The sequence below is a fragment of the Mesoplodon mirus genome (assembly GCF_964341445.2).
Source record: "Mesoplodon mirus genome assembly, chromosome: 7".
Lineage (NCBI taxonomy): Eukaryota > Metazoa > Chordata > Mammalia > Artiodactyla > Ziphiidae > Mesoplodon > Mesoplodon mirus.
The window spans coordinates 62,887,119-62,903,340 of record NC_138983.1 but is presented as its reverse complement, the minus strand read 5'-3'; the positions used below and the strand labels follow the sequence as shown (position 1 = coordinate 62,903,340).

Below are 16,222 nucleotides of genomic sequence, written 5' to 3'. Positions count from 1 at the left end.
TGTTAGAATCTATCCTGTGAAATTATCCTAAATAACCCATTGACTAGCCTGCCACTTCACAACCTAAAAATGTAATCAAAGTGAGGAAATGAAATACTTTCAGTGTCATGTAACAAGGGGGAAAAAACGCTTAAGTCTTGGTCATGTAAACAGAGTCATAAACTGTAATATTCCCCTTTTGTAATTGCTGGAGGAGTTTAATTTGTGTTTTCCTTATACTCCTTTACTAGTTTCAATAATGGATAAGGTGACAACAGTTTTCAACAGTGCACAGAGATTGGAAGTTGTTAGAAACTGCATCTCATTCATATTTGAAAATAAAACACTGGAGACTGAAAAGGTAATAAAATGCCATCTTTCCCAAGTAAGCATTCATCACATCCCTTTCAGATTTCTATGTTTAGCTTGCCTACTGACCGCTCCTCTGATTCAATCCCTTTTCCTTATAAAGTATCCTTTCATTGTTTTGATCATTTTAAATGAACAGTGTCTAAGATTTAAAATCTTAGCCAAGCCTAATTATATGGCAACCAGAGAAGTACTGATAGTCATTTCCCCCCCCTGGAACTTTTAAACATTGTTCATTAATTCTATTTTGGCATATTACTTAGAAACTTAACATCTAAAATATAATTTTATTTATTACAAAGAATCTAGTTAGACAAAGTAATGAATTATAAAAATTGTGTTATTCATTTAAATATGCCTTGTTAAAGCACATTTTCTTGCCTTCTTTAATAAAACATACTAAACATATGTAACCTTTCCTTAGTGACTCGTCATAATTCTGAACATTTATTACAAGGGGCTAGTAAAACATGTAAAATGAAGTTTTTACCCTTGCACTAAATGACCTCAAGCCTCTTTATATTTTGAGTTTTTTTGGTATCCATTTTTTTCTTATGGTTGAAGTGTTACAGGCTTTCTTTTGCTTCTCTTGCTTTCAGCTTTCACAGCCTGTTTCCTGTACCCGTTGTAACAATATTAGGTCCCCCTACTCTCAGTCTTCTTCCCTTCCTTCTTATTTGCCCCTTTGTTCTCATTTTAGGTTTTCAAAGTTAAATTATTACTTTATGTAAAGTAAATTAATTCAGCTCTAAAGGTGAAATGGAAGAGGCAGTCTTGTGGGTGATGAAGTAAAAGAGTTTTAGTATATACACCTAGAGATTTCTGTTTGTTGCTCTGAGTTTTTTTCCTTCTTAATTATGCTTTTGAAATAAGAAGAGATTGCAGAATTTTCCAGTCATAAATTAAAACTGAGTAGTGATTAAGTTGCTAATCACTTTAAAAGTATAAAATCACCCATGATTCTTGTCATTTTAATTTTTCCTTCTATTCTTGCCATGGAGATGTGACCAGTTATTGCAAGAACGTGTCTAAGTGTCTGTGGTTTTGACTCATAATCTGAAGCAACAGTTATTTTGGTGACCACAATTTTGATGAGTTTTTTTTATGAAGTTTAATGTTTTCTAAATGTATCACATAAACTAGTCCTACTTATTTTCATGCTGCCTTACAAATAAAAAAATCACTATAAATCCATCTGTTTACAGTTGTCCTTAACAGTACATCACCTCTTTTCTAGCAGTTTAATTCTACTAATAACTCTGTTAAATGGTTTATAGGATACACGTGAGTTTTCAGCATGATTGAAAGTTACTTTTTTTACAGTGGTACCTTTTGTTCATGTCTTCCTCTCTTGTCCTCAGACCCTTCCTGCTGCACTGAGAGCCCTTAAAGGAAAGGCAGCAAGACAGTGTCTCACTGATGAGCTGGGTTTACATGTTCAGCAAAACCGGGCAATATTAGACCATCAACAGTTCGACTACATAATAAGGATGATGAACTGTACTCTACAGGTAACTTTTAGTTCTTTCAGATTATCCTTCTTATTTGAGAATACTCTTTATTTTTCCAGGCGATTCAGTAATTACCAATATATCAGGTTCTTGAGCCTTCTGCACCTAATAGGATGAAGAGCCAATATCCATACCATTTCTGTCAGAAACACTTATGTATTACTTGGCATAAATATTAAGAGTTTTTTGTTTTTTCTTGAAAAATATTAGGTTATTTTACTAGTTCTATAAGTACGCTTTCTGAAAATGAAAAGTCATCTTTAAAACATTCAGTTATATATTACATAATGTCTGTATTCACGTCAGCCCTTTTCAGTCAGTTTTCAGTTGTACTATTAAAGCAGAGGGCAATGAATGGTGGGGTAATCCAAATGATAAATGAATTACTCAGTTAAGTGTTTACTAAGTACTTTGTGTGGGTAAAGCACAAAAAAAATATTTCCAGTTGGCTTCAACATATGTGTATTATCTTACAGAGATAAACTTCCCACACAATAATGAGGACATAGTTTAGGAGAAGCAAATAATCTGATTTCCCTATCCTGTCCCTGTGACATTGGCATCGTATTCTTTGTAGGTGATGCAAAAATTCTTTCTTAAACTTTTTGCACAAAGAGAAAAATAAATATTAGGATTTCAAAGACTATCTGTGGGACTCCAGAGAAACTGAGTAAAATGCATGTTAAATTCTGGTAGATTGGAAAGTGAGAATTACAGGGTATAATTAATAATAACATTTGTGGATGAAAGAAGGCCTAAAGAAATGGAAAGATATACCATGTTCATGGATTGGAAGACTCAGTATTATAAAGATATCAGTTCTCCCCAAAATAATCTATAGAGTTACTGCAATTCCTGTCAGAATCCCAACAGAAAGAGCAAAAGTCTGAGAATTACCAACATACTCCTAAAACAAACGGCAAAGCCTGGGAATTGGCCTTGTCACATATCAAAAATTAGTTTAAAAGAAGACACACAAATGGCCAAAAGGTAAGTGAAAATGTGCTCCATGTCACTAATCATCAGGAAAATGCAAATCAAAATCATAACGAGATACCACCTCACATCTGTTAGAAAGGCTATTATCAGAGACACAGGGGATAATAAGTATTGGCAAGGATATGGAGAAAAAGGAACCCTTGTGCACTGTCAGTAGGAATGTAAATTGGTGTAGCCACTATAAAAAATAGTATGGAGATTCCTCAAAAAATTAAAAATAGAACCATACCATATGATCCAGCAGTTCCACTCTGGGTATATCCAAAGGAAATGAAAACAGGCTATTGAAGAAGTATCTGCACTCCCATGTTCACTGCAGCATTAGTCACAATAGCCAAGATGTGGAAATAACCTAAATGTCCATCAGTGTATACATGGATAAAGAAGATGTGGTATATATACACAATACAGTGGAATATTATTCAGCCATGAGAAAGAAGGAAATTCTACCACTTGCAATAACGTGGATGAACCCTGAAGGCATTCTGCCAAGTGAAATAAGCCAGACAGAGAAAGACAAATACTGCATGGTATTATATGTGGAACCTTAAAAAAAAAAAAAGGTCAGACTCTTAGAAACAGAGTAGAAAATGGTTGCCAGGGGCTGAGAGGTGGAAGAAATAGGGAGAGGTCGATAAATGGTACAAACTTTTAGCTATAAGATGAATAAGGCCTGAGGATCTAAGGTACAACATGGGGACTACAATTGGTAACACTTTATTATATAACTGAAATTGCTAAAAGAGTTGAACTTAAATGTTTTCACCAAAAAAAAAAAAAAGACAGATAAATATGTGAGGAGAGGTGTCATTTAACTGAGTTGTGGGAATCCTTTCACAATGTATACATATATCAAATCACCTCAGTGCACACTTTAAATATCTTACCATTTTATTTGTCAGTTATACCTCAATAACACTTAAGAAATTTTTTAATTAGTTTAAGATTGTAGTAATTAAGACAGTGTGTGGCACAATCATAAACAAATTGGCCAGTAGAGCAGAACTTAGAGTTTATAAACAGATGTACACATGTTTGGAAATGTGATTTATGACAGAGTTGGTGTTTCAGATTAATGACAAAGAGGTAAAACATTCAATAACTAGTACTGGGACAGTTGGGTGACCATGTACACATAATGAACCATGTACAGGAAAAATGTACCAATACCTCACACTATACACTAAAGTCAGTTTTATGTGGATTAAATATTAATACTTAAATATGAAAAGCCAACCTATATAGTCTTTCAAAGAGAATAAATGACATAGCCTTATGACTTTGGGGGAGGGAAAGATTTGTTAAACACGGTAAAAAATAGTGCCAATCTTAAAAGAAAATATTGTTATATACCACTTTTACCTCAGTTAGAAAGAAAAGATTGGTAAATTTGACTACATTAAAATTAGAACTTCTGTTCTTCAAAAAATACCATAAAGAGAATGAAAATGTAAACTTCAGAGTGAGAGATGTTTGCAGAGCATATGACTACCAACTGATTAGTACTCAGATTATAAAAACTCGTACAAATCGATAAGAAAGAGACAACCCAAATTTTAAATGGGCAAGAGACTTAAAGTATCCCAGAGAAAAGGAAATCCACTTGGATAATTAGTGTATAAATAAAATGACATTTTTAAAAAAGATGATCTATGTCAGTAACTGGAGAAATGTAAATTAAAACCACAGTGAGATAGCATTTTACATTCACTGTTTTGTAATAATTGTATAATTGGATAATATTAAGTATTGGTGAAGTTATCGAACAAATGGAGCATGTAAACTCTGCTTGTTAGGGTGTAAAATGGTACAAAGATTTTCTGGTAAAGCTGAATATGAACATATTCTATGACCCAGTAATTCCACTCTTAGAGGAGATCTTACCCACATACACCAAGAGATATGCACAAAAATGTTCATAGGAACATTGTTTGAAATAGAAGGAAACTGGAAACAACTCATATGCCAACCAGCAGTAGAATGAATGTATAGATAAATTGTGCTATTTTCTTATGTTAGAATATTATTTAGCAGAGATAATGAATGAATTGCAGCTATAAGGAACAATGTGGATGAATCTTAAAGAAGATAATTTTGTGCAAAAATAAAGAGGCAATTCAATTACAATATGCTTTCATTCATACAAAATTCAAAGCATGTAATATATTATTTAGAGATATTTAAGTTAGGGATAGAATATATGTGTTAAAACTAAAATGAAAAGCAATGTGTACATATATTAAATCATCACATTGTATACTACAATTTTATCTGTCAAATGTACCTCAATAAATCTGGGAAAAAAGAAAATTAAGGGATAATAAGCAAAATATTGAAGAAAATTACCTCCAGGAGACAGAGAGGAAGGACATGAACATAGAGATCTTCAAAGGTAATGGTAATACTCTATTTCTTAAACTATGTATATGGGTGTTAATTGTATCGTTATTATTTATAATCTTATAACTTATACACATTAATGTCTTAGGGTACTACTGTTACTTTTTTTGCAGGGCATATTTATCTTTTTTTTTTTTTTTTGCGGTACGTGGGCCTCTCACTATTGTGGCCTCTCCCGTTGCGGAGCACAGGCTCCGGACGCGCAGGCTCAGCGGTCATGGCTCATAGGCCTAGCCGCTCCGCGGCATGTGGGATCCTCCCGGACCGGGGCACAAACGCGTGTCCCCTGCATCGGCAGGCGGACTCTCAACCACTGCGCCACCAGGGAAGCCCGGGCATATTTATCTTTTAAAACCCATTTCAAGTGATACCTTTCTCAGAAATTCTAACTTAAAATCTAGCATCAAAAATGTAATCTTGTTTAAGCAAATTGGCAAGATAGGAGATGATTCACCTTTACTGGAAGTACATTCTTACTTTAGAGCATGAGAGACTAGCTGTAATAGTTTATAATAGCAAAAATTGAAAGCATCCTAAATGTTTACCATTTGCATTTTGATTAATCTAATTATGGTAGAACTCTTCTTCAGAATACTGTTCAGTTACTGAATAGAAAGAGGTAGCTCTATAATATGTAGAGCTATAATATGTAGCTCTATAATATGTACCCATATGAAAAAACTTCTGTTATGTATTGCCAGGTGGGTGGGCAAAAGGAAGTTACATAAAGTAGATATAATTCTATTTTTGACCTAAAATTACATATATGTATGTATGTATATCATGGTAAAAATCTGGAAGGATATTTACACTAAATCCTTAATAATGGTTATCTCTGGCATAGATAGAAGAGTTTTGATTTCCATTTAAACTTTTCTCTGCTTGAAATACACACAAGCATAATTAAGTTATATAAAACATATAACAAGCATATTTTATAACTTAAAAATGATTCTCATTTTTGTAGGAAGGAAATTATCAAACCTTTATGAGAAGAATAAGACATAATAAATTTACCCTAAAAAATCTCACGTCTTTTGCTACTTTGGTTACTTTCTTACAGTTACTTTGGTACTGTCATTATAGAGAACAAAGGACTTAGACTAATAGATCAAGGTCACCAGAAGCTATAAAGTTAGGTAATTTCCTGATTCCCTATAACTGGTGATAAAACTACAAAAACTGATTTAGGGAGCTTTTTTCCATTTGTACTTTATGTGCTATAATTAACTGAAGAACTAAGTTATAAGGCTTTCTCTAAACTTAATTTTAGCATATACTAATTAGTAATTACTTATAGAATAGCGAGGTACCCTTGGGTTACAAAAATATTCCTTTTCATTTGAATAATCATATTCTAGGGGTAAAACTTGCATTTTTTTTTTGGTGTTGTTTCCAGATACACCTGTACTGATGAACACTTAATATTTTAGAATTCACTATTTCATAAATACATTAAAATATATCCTGTCTTTCTTCCAGCATGTGCTGTTGTTTAACATTATAGAGAGGCTCTTTTCAGTTATAAATGGGTTCACATGTGATACTCTTATTTTAATGGGTTATTTATTACCAACTTGGGATTTATTAATATTTATATTCTTGTTGCAGCAATGTTACTTGTGGGGATTTAACATGACATTCTGAACATTTTTTACAAAAGCATAGAATTTCAAGGCAGAGAGGCCAAACATCTGTGTTGGTGTTTTAAGATAGAAACATTAAATGAACCAATTTTTAGGTAGTGATTCAGAAACTTTAGTAATTTTTGCTCTTCGTGATCTTGAAGTTATTCTGTCTTTTCTGTCCTCAAGGGAAAATTAAATGGAACATGAGTACTGCCAAGGGGTTATTTTGTTTATCAGGTTCTTTCACTGCCAAGATAATTTTTTAAAGGACTTGTTTATAGAGATTATAGATTATTCCTATGTATCTTCTCATCTCAAATAACTGATCGTATTTTAGGTTTTTTTGTAACTGAGATTACTACAAATCTCTTCAAAAATATCATGGCCTTAACTCTTTTCATTTTAGCAGATCTATGATTTTTGTGTCAAGATCTTAGCTAAGATCTTTTCACAGTAAATTATAATTTAAAAACCCAGTAAAGTCCTCCATTTCCAGCATTATAATAAACTGCATGTTATGAGGGACCCTCTCACTAACATAGAAATAGATCTTAGAAAATTGAAACAACAACAAAAATACCCCATGATTTTGATATATAGTTTTTCCCAAGGAGAAAAGGAAATCTATAATAGGCCCCTCCTCTACTCTCAAGAAAAGGACAAATAGGAAAGACCAAATTCTGAGCTCTTAGCAGGTAGGGAAACCAGATTTGTGAGCACAATTAAGTCGACTTCTGTAAAGAGAGCTGGTTGAACCTGAGAGCTTTATTTACAGCAGGGTAGGACACTGGAAGAGGAATAAAATAATCCCTCTTCAACGGCATGCCCCTCACCCTTGCCTCCAGAAGAGGCAATTGTAAATCCTTTCTAGAATAGTGCAGCCACAATTTAGGCAGTCAGGATTCCCACAGATAAAATTCAGTAAGATATGAACTCACAATTTTAAAATGACCAAATACCAAAGAAATGAGCCAATATGAAATAGTGTCAACAGAAACAACCAACAGCAGATTGAGATTGAGACTCCCAAAGGCTTTATATATTGGCATTATTCAATATGAACATATAATAATTAAAATACTTAAATAAATAAAGGATCGAATACAAAATAAGCAAATAACAAGAAACTAACAAAAATGGCCAGGTAAGTTTAGATTATATAATCAGTAAAGTAAAAACTCAAAGTATAGGGAAAACCCAATATTGTTACGATGTCAGTTCTCCACAAATCAATCTGTAGCCTGAATGAAATCCCAATAAAAACTGCAGCAGAATTTTTTCTAGAAATTGACAGGATGATTCTAAAATGTATGTGGAAATGCAGAGGACTTAGAATGGCCAAAGCAATCTCGAAAAAGAACAAATTTGGAGGACTTAACACTACCTGATTTTAAGACTTACTGTTAATCCACAGTAATCAAGACAGTGTGATACTGACATATCAAATAGATCCGTGGAAAAGAGCACTCAAAAATAGACCCGCATTTATGGCATTTTTGACAAAGGCACCAAAGTAATCCAATAGGGAGAAGAAAGTGTTTTCCACAAATAGTGCTGAAATAACTGAATATATCCATATGGAAAAAAAGTGAACCTATACCTCTGCCTCACATCAAACACAAGGATTAACTTGAGGTAGAGCACAGACATAAACATACAATATAAAACAATAAAGCTTTTAGGGGAAAGCATGGAATAGAGTCATGACTTGGGAATGAGCAACAGTTTCTCTTTTTTTTAATAATTAATTGAATATTCATTGCCACTTGTAATCTTTATAACTGGCAACAGTTTCTCAGGTGACAAAAAGGGATAACCAAAAAAGAAAAAATAGGTCACTGTACTTCATCAAAATTAAAACTTACACTTTTCAGAAGACAGCATTAAGAAAATGAATAGTTAAGACTAGGAAAAAAATATTCCCAAATTGTAAACGTGACAAAGAACTGATGTCATGTTTATTTAAAGAACTCCTACAACTTAATAAGGAGAAGCCAAACCAGTTTTTGAAAATGGACAGTTTGAACAGACACTTCACAAAATAAGATACGTGAATGGTCAGTAAAAACATGGAGAACTGCTCAGTATCAGTCATCTGGGAAATGCAAATGAAAACCATTATGAGATACTACTATATAACCACCAGTATGGCTAAAATTAGAAAGACTGGCAATTCCAAATGTTGACAGAGTTGTAAAGTACTTGGAATTCTCAGGTTTTATTGTTGAGAATGTAAACTGGTACAATCACTTTAGAAAAAAGACTGGGAGATTCTTATAAAACTAAGCATATACCTATCCTATGATCCAGTAATTTCACTCCTGGGTCTTACCTTAAAAAAATTAAAACATATGACTATAAAAAGACTTATACAAAAATATTCATAGGAACTTTATTCATAATAGCCTAAAACTAGAATCAGCCCAGGTGCCCATCAATCAGAGAATGTTTTTTTCTTTAACTGCCATATATCCGTACAATGTAATACTAATCGGCGATAAAAAAAAAAAAAAAAAAAAAAACAGGCTAGGGGCTTCCCTGGTGGCGCAGTGGTTGAGTCCGCCTGCCGATGCAGGGGACACAGGTTCGTGCCCCGGTCTGGAAAGATCTCACATGCCGTGGAGTGGCTAGGCCCGTGAGCCATGGCCGCTGAGCCTGCGCGTCCAGAGCCTGTGCTCTGCAACGGGAGAGGACACAACAAAAAGGTTAATGACACGTGCAACCGTATAGATATATCTCAAAAACATTATGGCATATTTGTCAAAACCCAGTGAACACTTAAGGTTTGTGCATTTTATTGTATGTAAATTATACAGCAAAAGAAGAACCTATAAACAAATATTGACCTCTAATGATATGCATGCTAAAGTACTTGGGGGAAGTACAACTGATGTCTGCAATTTACTTTGAAATGCACTAAAAATAAGATGGGTTAAAGGATAGGTAGATGAATAGCTAAATGATAAAGCAAGCGTAGTAAAATGTTAATGACAGTCTAGGTGGTTAGTATACAGGTGTTCACTGTAAAATTCTTTCAATTTTCATATATATTTGAAATTATTTGGGTAAAATAAGTAAACAGAAATAAGTACATAATTACAAAAAACTCATTGGATGGGTTAAACATCACACTAAATGCAGTGAGAGACTTGTAGTGAACTGGGATGCAGATCTGAAGCAATTACACATAGTGGAGCAAAGAGACAAGAAGATGGAAAATATGGAAGAGAAGTTAAGATACATGGAGGATATAATGAGATGGTCTAACACAGTGCTATTCAAAGTAGTAGTCTGTGACAAGGTAAGGAACTTGTGCCAGAATGTGAATCAGTGGCTTTCTCTTCATTGAGAAAGTCTTGCATAAATAAGTAAGTAAGTAAGTAAGCAAGCAAGCAAGCTACTCAACAGTGGGCTTAGTATGACTTCAACTGGCAGTGGTCAGTATCTCCAAAAGTAACTAAGGGTCCTGCCTTATTAAAAAGCATAGGCTTCACAGTCAAGCCTCAGATTTTGTCACGGCTGAAAATTCTAGTTACCAACAAAAAATTTTTATAATATTCCATTGGTTACTGGATAAATTCTTATATTGGGCATCTTAGGCTAAGGGCTCTGAATAATATAGGAAACCACATAGAGGTTTAAAAGTATGAGAAAAATGGGGGCTTCCCTGGTGGCGCAGTGGTTGAGAGTCCGCCTGCCAATGCAGGGGACACGGGTTCGTGCCCCGGTCCGGGAAGATCCCACATGCCGCGGAGCGGCTAGGCCCATGAGCCATGGCTGCTGGGCCTGCGCGTCCAGAGCCTGTGCTCCGCAACGGGAGAGGCCACAGCAGTGAGAAGCCCACGTAATGCAAAAAAAAAAAAAAAAAAGTATGAGAAAAATGGCTTATCTTCTGGAACACAATCTACAAGTTTTTGTTTGTTTGTTTGTTTGTTTGTTTTGCGGTACGCGGGCCTCTCACCGCTGCGGCCTCTCCCGTTGCGGAGCACAGGCTCCGGACACGCAGGCCCAGCGGCCACAGCTCACGGGCCCAGCCACCCCGCAGCAAGCGGGATCCTCCCAGACCGGGGCACGAACCCGTGTCCCCTGCATCAGCAGGCAGACTCTCAACCACTGCGCCACCAGGGAAGCCCAATCTACAAGTTTTTAAGGACACTCAAGCACTGCTGATGACCAGTCCTATGTAAGAGGTAGCAAATTTGAGAATTTTGTTAAGTGCTGTGTTCTGAATGTGTCCTCCCAGATTCATATGTTGGAAACCTAGTGCCCAAGGTGATGGTATTAGGAGGTGGGGCTTTTGGGAGGGGATTAGGTCATGAAGGTAAAGACATCACAAACTAGATTAATGCCCTTTCACAAGAAAGCCAGCAGAGCTCCCCAGCCCCTTCCACTATGTAAAGATATAACAAGAAGTCTGCAACCCTCAAGAGGGCCCTTACTCAACCATGCTGGCACTCTGACCTTGAATATATACACCACATCTTTATCCATTCATCTGTTAATGGACACTTAGGTTGCTTCCATGTCTTGGCTACTGTGAATAGTGCTGCTATGAACATTGGGGTGCGTGTATCTTTTCAAGTTAGAGTTTTCATCTCTTCCGGATATATGCCCAGGAGTGGGATGGCTGGATCATTTGGTAGTTGTATTTTAGTTTTTTAAGGAACCTCCATACTATTTTCTGTAGTGGCTGCACCAATTTACATTCCCACCAGTAGTGTAGGAGGGTTCCCTTTTCTCCACACCCTTTGTAGACTTTCTGATGATGGCCATTCTGAACAGTGAGAGGTCAGAATTTCACTAAGTGAAATAAGTCAGAGAAAGACAAATACTATATGATATCACTTATATGTGGAATCTAAAAAATAATACAAATAAACTTACTTACAAAACAGAAACAGACTCACAGACATAGAAAACAAGCTTAGGGTTACCAAAGGGGAAGCCGGGAGGGATAAATAAGGAGTATGAGATAGCAGATATACACTAGTATATAGAAAATAGATAAACAACAAGGATTTACCGTATAGCACAGGGAGCTATATTCGATATCTTGTAATAACCTATAATGGAAAAGAATCTGAAAAAAAAAAAAAAATATATATATATATATATATATATATATATATACTGTATCACTTTGCTGTGTTCGTGAAACTAACATAATATTGTAAGTCAACTGTACTTCAGTTTTTAAAAGAAGAGTATATTAATCAGTAGAATACATCTTTTGCTTGAGCAGGGTATGTATTTTACTCCTCTCCTCCTTTCTCTTCCTCCAGACATTTACTGACTTCTATCATGTACTAGTCTCTGTAATAGGTACTAGACATACTGAGATGATTAAGATATCATTTTGGTTCTTAAGGAGTTCACAGTCTAGAAGGAAAAACTCACAGGTAAACCGGTATATGTAATATAGTGGACTATGCACTGATAGAGGTGTGTGAAAAAGTGCTACGAATGCTGTTACGGGTTACTGGGTTTAGAGTGGGAAGGAGATGGTCACAGAGGGCACTTGTCAGACAAGGATTGGGAGGGAGAGTGTTCCAAATAGACGAAGTTGCTAGTAGAAAAAAGTATGGAAAGCACCTGTGTTTTTGAAAATCAAAAAATATTTCAGTGTTGCCAAGTGTAGTATAGAAAGGTGGTGGGAGATGAGATAAGTAGATAGAGTAACTTCTGGTTAAAGTGAACATTGAATACATACATTTAACCTCAGCTACTACCCCAAAACCCTAAAACAAAAGTAAAGAGTTTTTTTAATGTGTAAACCCACAGGCAAAACAAGCTAGGAGACAACAGCAACAACATTTTAGAAACTAGAAAGCTGATAGATGAGTGCCTTTACTTAGCAGCCCTAAGAAAGACTTTTCCTAACTAACAGTTGTACAAGCCTTAAAGCACCCCAGTTTGCGGAACTGCAAAGGGCTTAGGAATTAGAGATATCAAGTTATCACTGAAAGCAGGAGGTTAAGATGGAGCTAAAACATTAAAAAGAGGATTAGTTGAAAGTCTCCTTAAGGTGCAGTTGGAGTCCCCTCTCAGATCTTTTCCAGTTCCGTGTTAACAGCCAACTGCCTCTCCTTTACGCTGGCAGAGTATTAGAGGTTGGTTGGTTGGTTTGTGTATTTATTTTTGAGAGAGAGAGACAGAGTGTGAACAGGCCAGGGAAACACTATGTCTGGCTGAGGGAAATACTGTTTTGCTGCAAACAAGGGAGTAAAGTGAGTGTCAGATATTAAGAATACCAGTCGACAACTTTCCCCCTTCAGCTCCTAGAACTCTGGCAGCCTTCCCTCAAGCAGGACATTGGAAGACAGCTCTCTGAGAAATGTGACCAGCCAAAGAGGAAAAGATTTTACTAAAAATACTGAGATAAGAGTTTCTTAACAGAACAGCTCAACCAGGTCATGCTATAATGAAGCTCTCAGTCAACAAGCTTCACCATGGACACGTTCTTTTTCTTTTGTCATTCTTTGGTTTACCTCTTGCGAAGGATGACCTAAGCAGAAGGGGTCAGTTAAACAAAGTCAGTTCCTACTCCCCACCATTGTTCCTCAACTCTGCTTTCATTCTCCACGCCCCTTGTAAGAGAATCATCTAGTCAGCATCCATAATTATTCTGTTCTTTTCCTTCTTGGGTACCTCTATTCCTCTGACTGCCTCAGACAACCTCAGCTTTCTTTTGGCTTTGAAACAGGGTCATCCACAATCACTACTACCCTCTGGAAATAGGCTCAGAGAAATAAAGTAATTTTCTCAAATCACACAGCTTGTAATTTGAAAGGTGAATCCTAAATCTAATTTTTTTTTATTCTTGCCTTTAAATCACCGATTTACTGTGTTCTTCAAAAACTGTGGCAATAGGTGCTATATAGCTAAATTTAAGTTTAGATCAGGAACTTAAATTCTAGAAACTTGTGGATCTTTATTTTTATTTTTCCTAAATAACAATTGCTTTTGAAAAACCCCAACCTTAACTGAGTGAAAACAGACCTTGTTTTTATTGTTCATCGTTGTATACCCAACATCCAGCACAGTACTTGGCACATAGAAAGTATTCAGATATTGTTTGAATACATGAATGATTACATAATTTCATGGAAGCAGTAATTATTGAAATAAGAGTCTGCTTTTCTAAGTTACTTATTAAGGAACCAACTTGGTTGTCAACACTTTGAATTTCAAATATAGGAGAAAATTCATTAAGAAGTTAGCTGTTCTAACTGCTGTAAGGTTTAGGCCAAATCTTTGGCTATCACCAACTCAACCAGTGAGAACTCATTGATAAATCTAGTGGAAACTTTTCAGTTCTTATTTATTTATTTGTTTGTTTGTTTGTTTATTGACACATGGTAGATTTGATGATGACCACTGGCCACTTCTGTGCAAAACCCTCTTCCCTTATCTTTGATGATACCATTTCTCCTGACTTTCTACTTCTTTTGAATCTCTTTTTCAGTCTTTTTGGCAAGCCTTCTTTTCCCCGGTCCAGCAAGTCGTTATGTTTATTTGCATCTTAAATCTTCTCCCAGTCTAAGATTCTACCTAATCTTATTCATCCCCATTACTGTCTTCTACCTAATCCTTCCAAATCTTCCTCCAGAACTGAATATCTTGCTGGTTGCTCTCCATCTTTACTTGAATGTCCCAAAGCTATTTAGATGTTATGTTCCAAACTGAAATAATCACCTTTTATCCCCATTTTCAGCCATCATCCACAACCTCTTCCTCCTGAGTTTCCTGGTTTAACAAATGGCACCAAATAAGCCAAAAACATAAAATTAGTCTCTTAGCCTTATTCTCATGTCTGATCAGCCACTGAGTCCTATAGAGTCTGCGTTCCTATGTCTCTTTCCTGATGTCTCTCAACTCCTATCCACTTTTCTCTATCCTTAAATTCCAATATCTTGATTTAAGTCACCAACGTTTCTTACCTCTTTTACTGCAGCAACTTCTTAACTGGTCTCCCCACCTCTCTCCTGACCCATCCCCTTACTTTATCTGTTTCCTTGCTTTACAAAAGTGATATTTCTACAATTCAGGTTGGATCTCATCACTTCCCAACTTAAAATCCTTTCCCCATGCCCTCAAAGTAAATTCTGATCATATCTTTGCTCCTTCCTACCTCTACAGCCTCTGTCAATCCTCTGGCCTTTGCACATCTTACTGCCTTAGTTTGGAACACTAATTTTTTCTACTCCCTACTCCCTCAATTGTCCCTTTCACCTAGCTAAGTCCTAGTCATCCTTTACTCTTAGTTTAGATGTCACTTCCCCCTGGAAGCCTTCTTTGGCCTATCAGCTTTAGGTTGGTAGCCATTTCTGTGTGCTTCTACTGTATTTTGTACTGCGTCCATCCTATCCACCGTGATCCTACAATAACACTTACACTTACCACATATAATGAAATTACCTATTGGCGTACCTATATTCCCCATTATGTCTGGCATGAAATAGTCTATCAGTACAACTTGGATGAATGAGTAAATGAATAAGTGAATGTAATATAAGTAGCTGCTTACCTTATCTGGTTAGAGTTTCAGTTCTCCACAGCTTCCATCCTTAAACAGGTCGGTAGCTTTTATTCTTTCTTGGCTATAATCCAGTTCCCAACCAAAGCTAGCTAGCCTCTGCTCACTTTTGTATCTCTGTGCACGGGAATATCTAGGTGAGAAAATCTAGATGGATGGTTTGATAATTCACAACCTCTGCTTGAAAGCAAAATTTAAAGTTCACATATAGCTGGCAAATACTGTCCCAATCGACAGTACTGTCATCGATATATTGGGTGGGCCAAAAAGTGCCTTCAGTTTTTTAAGTAAAGATTAAAGACACATTTTTCATTTTCACCAAGAACTTTATTGTACAACATATTCACCATTTTGTTCCACTACCTTCTGCCGTTTCTCAGGCAACTTCATAATTCCATCTTCCCAAAACTTTTTATCTTTTCAAGCAAAGAACTCTCCCACGTGCCTTTTACAGTCTTCCAGGGAATTGAAATTTTTTCCATTAAGAGAATTTTGTAAAGACCGAAATCAATGGAAATCCGAAGGTGCAATGTCTGGTGAATACAGCTGATGAATTAGAACTTCCCAGCCAAGCTGTGACAGGTTTGCTTGGTCATCAAAGAAATATGTGGTCTTGTGTTATCATCCTGATGGAAGATTATGCTTTTTCTGTTGACTAATTCTGGATGCTTTTCATCTAGTGCTGCTTTCAGTTGGTCTAATTGGGACCAACTTGTTGGGACTAATCCTTTGGCTTTCCAGAAGGAGCTCATAATAGAGGACTCCCTTCTAGTCCCACCGTATACATAACATCACCTTTG

The 16,222-nt window shown here is 36.0% G+C and overlaps 1 protein-coding gene across 6 annotated transcripts in view; it reads left to right on the top strand.

Annotated features, from left to right (window-relative positions):
* SBF2 (SET binding factor 2) overlaps nucleotides 1–16,222 on the top strand; it is a 474,973-nt gene that overhangs the window by 287,519 nt on the left and 171,232 nt on the right. For 5 of the 6 annotated variants that reach the window (XM_082626802.1, XM_082626803.1, XM_082626801.1 and 2 more), the window contains 2 exons: nucleotides 231–340; nucleotides 1,710–1,859. In XM_082626802.1, coding sequence (XP_082482928.1) covers nucleotides 231–340; nucleotides 1,710–1,859 — 260 coding nt within the window. Of the gene's footprint in view, nucleotides 1–230; nucleotides 341–1,709; nucleotides 1,860–13,589; nucleotides 13,677–16,222 lie in introns of all 6 variants that reach the window. The other variant, XM_082626806.1, reaches the window with a different exon arrangement.